Raw genomic sequence first — 6634 nt, forward strand, 5'->3', positions numbered from 1 at the left:
AGAGAGAGAGAGAGAGAGAGAGAGAGAGAGAGAGAGAGAGAGAAAGAAAGAAAGAGAGAGAGAGAGCTGTGCATGTGGAGATTCATGGGCATGCTCACAGGCTGACATCTTCTAGCACTTATTCCTTATTTGAGACAAGGACTCTTACTCAACTGGGAGATAGGCTGACAGGAAGCAGTTCTCCTGACTCCACCCCGTATAGCACTGGGGTTCCAGGTGTCTGTGCCATTCTAGCTTTTAACATGAATGCTAAAGGTTGAAAAACAGACCCTCATGTTTTTCCAGCAAGCACTCTTAGCTGCCAAGCCACCTCCCCAGCCACTCATGTGCCTTTTGATTGCATCTGGTGGTAGACATGAACTTCTTAGCAATTCTTGGCACGTTCTTACTTGGTGCTTCATAACTATGACAGAGGTTAAAGAAAGAGGTAATGGCTCTACAGTGAACAAAGCCACCTAACTCTGAGGTGCTCTAACTTGATAGTCTGTCATATCACAAGAACTAAGTAACCTCGGTAGAGAGTGTCTGTAGAAGTGGATTAGGATCCTGTGCAGACTCCAATTAGGGTCCCGTGTAGACTCATTTCTCAGTGCTAACTCCAGGATGCTTTCTGTCTAACTAATCTGAGGAGAAATTTGTCCTGAGTATTAAAAGTGAGGTTGAAGAAAGACTATAAAGCTGGTTGGAAGTTGAAAAGAAAGATGTTTTTGAAAAAGCCAGTGTTCCAGCCCTTGGCAGAAGGGAAAATAGTATGTAGAATATAATCAAGTGTTCTCTTGAAGATGAAAGCAAGAGTCTTACAGAACCAATGTGAACAGAGGCATACTGTCTGTCAGACACATTTCATGTCAATCAACTATTCCTTGTCCTTCCTATAAGATAGAGTGTGCTGTCCTATAACAGTGTTTTCAAAACCCTGAGTTTCAAAATCAAGTTACACACACACACACACACACACACACACACACACACGTGCTCGTCCACACGCTCTGCAATGAAAAAGGTGAACAAACTAGCAATTTGAAAGACAAATGGTTAATTTGTAGCCATGACTGAATGGTGGATGTCCTGTGGTCAGGTGAGAAAAAAAAATTAAGCTTATGCCAAGCCCTTTGTAAAGGAGGGGGAACACACATAGAAATGCTAGTGGCAAAACCTAAACAAACAAACAAACAAACAACCCAATACCTTCTTCCGTGCATAAGTAGTAGTGAATAAGCAGGTAGTGAATAAGCAGGTCAGTGTGCTGTGGGAAAGAGAGAGGAAAGCTTCCAGAAAGGGAAGGAGAACCTGGCCGTTTGCTAATTGGAATTCACAGCATAAGCTTTAAGTATGAGAACTCGCACAACTGAATGCAGGGGATCAGAATAGTCGTAAGTGATCATTGTCGTGGCTGTCTCTTATGCTGCTGCTAGGAATCTCCCTGCTCTGAGGCTGAGGCTTGCTCTCCTCAGCTTGCTGCTCTGCCTTCTGGGTGGCTGTTGCCCAGAGACAACACTACTGAATCCATCACTGCCATTGTTTGGATCCACATAGTAAGAAAGCCCGAGGGAGAGTTAATGAGACAGGCTTCCAGATTGCTGCCTCCCACCTGGAATCAGGGAGCCTCAGGGCTGGGACCAGGGAAACAAGATCTTGCCAATCCAACTCTCCATCAAGTGACAGAAAGTCACTTGGCTCTTTCTGAAACTTCCCAGGGACTGAAAGCTTAGCATTCTGTGAAGCAGAGCATTTAGCTTTGGATCCCCTCTGATTCTTATTCCATGTTTCATCCTTGGATGGCAGGAAAGTAAGATGGTTAGGACCTTGATGTCTATAGTGAGCACTTGCTCAGTGCTGATGTTGCCAACTCCAGACAAGCTCTGCGACCTGGGCAAAGTTTATTAAAGATCATGGAATCCAAAGCTTCTTACCTCTAAACAGGAGAACAGCTACACAATACCTGTCAGGTTGCTGTTCCTTAGGAAACACCAGCTGTGATTTGCTAGCTCATGACTACTCTGGGCCTCCTCCCATCACCCCTAATTCGAACCTGGCAATCACACAGAGAGCAAGCATAATTTGTCTTCTTCATGACAGCCCTCTTGGATCTGTGACTAATGCCATTGCATCTCCTCAGCCTCTATTACTTACCACACATATCTCCTCATCTAGATATAGCACTCCAAGCTTTCCCCATGCCCGCCACCATGCTCATTGGCTCTACTTTTGAGTACTCCTGCTTGTCAGCATCCTCTTAAAACAAAGCCCCAACTGGTGGTCAAATTAATGTCATCTTCAGCAGATTATCACTTTCCTCAATCCAAAATTCTTGACTGGGCTAGACCTCATGGCACAGACCTGTAATCACAACTATTTTGCAGGATGAAGTGGGAGAATTGAAAGTTCAAGGCCGCTACCCTGGGAACTTAGTGAGGCATTGCATCTAAATAAAAAGTTAAAAAAAATGAGGTCTGGGGAGGTATTGGGCTATAGTTCAGTGGTAGAGTATTTCCTGCACATGTGTCAGGACCCATGTTCAATCCCCAGTATGAAGCAAGCAATAGTAGTAGTAGAGTAGTAGTAGTAGTAAATAAAAATATTTCTGTTAGGACAGTAGCTGATATACACTTTGAAATTGTTTACCCCATTGACTTATGCTCAGTTTCCAATGAGTGCTAGGGCTAATTTACCTTCAGGATAATTTTCCAGTGTATAGGCAAGTTGAACTTTTTACAGAGAACAAAGATTTCCAAACAGCACTTGATGCACAAAATACGTTTTGAAGTCCAAACAAGTATTACTAAGTCTATAGATGACAATGAGAATTTACATGCCTGGAAGGTCAAGTCAACAACTGTCTACTGAGTTACCACACATAGTCCTGTGGTCAGAGGAAAATGTGATATGAAGAGTAAAAGCAGACAGAAGGCATACCTTCAAAGGCTTGACAGCGGAAGATAAGATGGGTGATCTGCAGAGAATGATGTGTCTAAGGAGGGCCCATATTATGGAAGCCAAGGATCATGGCGGCTCACAAGTTGGAAGTGGTTGAGGTATCTGCTCCAGCTTAGTGGATAATGACTTTGGACATGGACCATAAATAAAAGTCAGAGTATTGACCAGAATTCCTTTTGTCAATTCCATTCCCATCTTGAAGAAATCCAATTAGTCCTCCAGGGATTTTTCAGTCAGAATAATCTTAAATCCTACTTTCATTTCCCCAGGAGCTATTTTATAGTATAGAAATGAAAAATGTCCCACATTAACAATTGGTATCTCCAGCACTTCCCCTCTCACTTGCCAGACAAAGTCAGAGCTGGACATACTTTACACATGCTTTGGTTATGCCAAAGAACATATGTCTCAGATATTTGTGGCTGTGTAACAACCTATCTCCCAAATCCAGCAGCATAATACTATATACATTTATACTCTCAATCATGTCCAAGGGTCAGGAATCCAGGCACAAATCCCCTTTTGGCTCAAAGACCATTAGGAATCTGGAGTCAAGCAGTCTGCTGCTCCTGTAGTCATCTGATGATTTCAGGACTGGGGTGTGTGCTTCCTAGAAGACTCAGTCACATAGCTGGTACTCACCATGTGGGCATCTGTATAGAAATGCCATAATGTTGTCAAGACAAAATAATTGATTTCTTGAAGCATGAGTGGGCACACGGGGATGTCTTTTAAAGGCTAACAAAGTGAACAACCATAAGTTCTGCCGCATGCCATTGATAATGTGAGAGGATGCTGCATGTCAAGGATGTGAATTCAGTACAGTGATGAGGATCACTGAGCACTGTGTCTGAGGCTGGGTACCCTAATAGCCCTTGCATCTCATGCTCTAGCATGGATAGAAACCTAGGGGGAGAACAATGGTGGGCATGGAGTCTTAATACTGATTTTGTGCTATCGCTGCCTTTTGGAAGATCATAAAGAAATTAGAAAGACATCCATGCCCCTGGGGTTCACTGAAAGCAGCATCGATGGTGACAAGAATAGGCCTGAGTCAAGAGATTGGTGCTAACAAGTGGAGGAAGGTGTAAAGACTGATCTTGTTCTCCTGGCTTAGGGTTCTTCATTTTTGTGTTTTACTGTGTGATGAAGGAAAGCGTTCGGGAGCAGTGGCACATGCACCTCCACTGCAGGTGGCTTCGGCTGGAGAACTTTGCAGGTAAGATGTCTACTTAGGCGTGGTTTTAAATTGCACCTATTTTACAGAACTGATCATATCGATTTGTCTCCTAATGAATTCATATGACAAGACTACCAAAATGGAGTCTGCCTCGACATCATAAAAATGATTGTATTTTTGTGCTAAGACGGAGGAAATCAAGGGTCCTTCTGGAAGTCAAGGGAAGACTGTGGCTTGGGTCCTGTTTTTTAACTCAGTAGAGCTTTTGTTTGGGCCAAGATTTCTTGGATTGCTTGTCATCTTATCTGTGGTTCTGTTAGAAGAATAGTGACTAAACACTTAGTGCATTTCAGGAACTGCGTCATAGAGTTTTTTGGCCAGTAGCCAACAGTAGGTTGCATGGATGTGAGAAGCAAGGCGCTGAGACAGGTGGATTGACATGTCAGCATTTCTTTCTGATTTTTTTGGGGGGGGATATGTATTACTAAATTTATTTTTAAGTAAAGCCTTATATGGCCTTAATGTTACATTGGTAGAAATCTTAATAATTGATGCAAATTGAAGTTATATTTTTTTACACTGGTACAGAATTTGCAAATAGATGCAGATTTAGGGTCTTCATTGGTATTCTTATCTTGAAACAAAATTTGAAATTAATGTTGTTACTCTTAGATAGGCATTGTGCCTATGCAACACAGTTAAGAATATAAGGCTTAGACCCAATACTTCTAATAACTGCTATCACAAACTGTTTAGGTTAAGTAACACAAGTTAAGGGTCACATAGTAAATATGTGGTTATATTATATTATATTTTGATTTAATTATAATAAAGTATCTTCTATATAAATAGAAATTGCTTAACAGTTCAGATATACTTTACATAGATAGTCTCCAAAAAGATAAAAAAAATCCACAGAATATGACATTTAATATTAATTCATTATTAAAGATAATTTGACTGTGAGATATGTCTGCTCCTGATACTACCCGCTTCATGGTTCAAAGAAGAAATTGAGCATCAAAACCTCCATATAGAGTTTCTCCAGTTATGGAAATGTAGCCATTGGACAAAAATTGCCCTATTCATTTACAGCAAAAAATATTGTCCAAGAAAGAATGTACAGTGCAGGCTGACAGGTTATCTCAAATACAGAGTAAACTAGTCCTTCATAATTCCTGCTTCATTTAAGATCTGTCAGATGATCCTGGGCCAGAAGGCTGAAGACAGATGCTCCAATGTTTTGAGAAATAGAGTACTGTCCAGGTAGTCAGTTGTCTCTACAATTTGGTTAAGCTTTGGAAGACATGTTTTTGTGCTTCCTATATATTCAGGTAATATTTAATTCATTCTTGGATTTCCAATGGGGATGAAGACTAATTATAGTCTCATAATCAAACCTAAGTTGTTTAGCATTGAATAAGATGATATAGAAAGGACGGTTTTCAGATGGTAATACAAGTTAAAGTCAGAACATCATTCAGGTATAGAATTGTAAACTCTTTAAGTCAGGATATATGGTAGAATACTTTCTCTAATTAACAAATATGGTGGACCAGATGTTAATTGTATATCATAGTTGGTAATTTACATAATTGTTATGGTTATGCTCAATTTATGTCTGAGAGAAGAGCCTTTTTATTGTACAGAAAGGGTGAGATGTTGGGGATTGGTTCTAATGCTTTGTCTTTTAAAAAACATTTTATTGGATATTTTCTTTATTTACATTTCAAATGCTATCCCATTTCCTGGATTCCCCTCTGAAAAACACCCTCCCCCTCTAACTTCCCCCTTCCCTCTGCTCACCAACCCACCCACTCCCACTTCCTGGCCCTGTTCATAGGACTAAGAGCCTCTCCTCCCATTGATGTCCTACTAGGCCATCCTCTGCTACATATGCAGCTAGAGCCATGAGTCTCTCCATGTGTTTTCTTTGGTTGGTGGTTTAGTCCCAGGGAGCTCTGGGGGTAGTGGTTAGTTCATATTGTTGTTCCTCCTATGGGGCTGTAAACCCCTTCAGCTCCTTGGGTACTTTCTCTAGCTCCTTCATTGGGGATCCTATGTTCCATCAAATGGATGGCTGTGAGCATCCACTTCTGTATTTCCCAGGCACTGGCAGAGCCTTTCAGGAGAGAGCTATATCAGGTTCCTGTCAACAAGCACTTGTTGGTATCCACAAAAGTGTCTGGGTTTGGTGATTGCAAATGAGATGGATTCCCTGGGGTGAGGCAGTCTCTGGATGGTCCTTCCTTCAGTCTCTACTCCCCACTTTGTCTCTGTAACTCCTTCCGTCTCTGTAACTCCTTCCATGGGTGTTTTGTTACATGTCAGCATTTCTAAGATGCTTCACAAGTGAGCTGCCTGGGTGGCTCTTCTGATGGGACTTGGCCAAATGTGAGATATAATGGCCTCTAATGTCTCTCAACAGTGCTCCTTCACTCAAGGATATCTCCAGTGGAGGCAAACTGGTTCTCCTTCTCCTCTCCTCTCCTCTCCTCTCCTCTCCTCTCCTCTCCT

General features: G+C 41.7%; 1 protein-coding gene across 1 annotated transcript in view; it reads left to right on the forward strand.

The window, feature by feature from the left end:
• Positions 1–6634, forward strand: part of Adgrg4 (adhesion G protein-coupled receptor G4) — an 88895-nt gene that overhangs the window by 77853 nt on the left and 4408 nt on the right. The window contains exon 20 of the mRNA XM_029534465.1: positions 4055–4163. Coding sequence (XP_029390325.1) covers positions 4055–4163 — 109 coding nt within the window. The remainder of the gene's footprint in view (positions 1–4054; positions 4164–6634) is intronic.

The sequence above is a fragment of the Mus pahari genome, chromosome X (assembly GCF_900095145.1).
Source record: "Mus pahari chromosome X, PAHARI_EIJ_v1.1, whole genome shotgun sequence".
In the NCBI taxonomy this organism is placed as follows: Eukaryota; Metazoa; Chordata; class Mammalia; order Rodentia; family Muridae; genus Mus; species Mus pahari.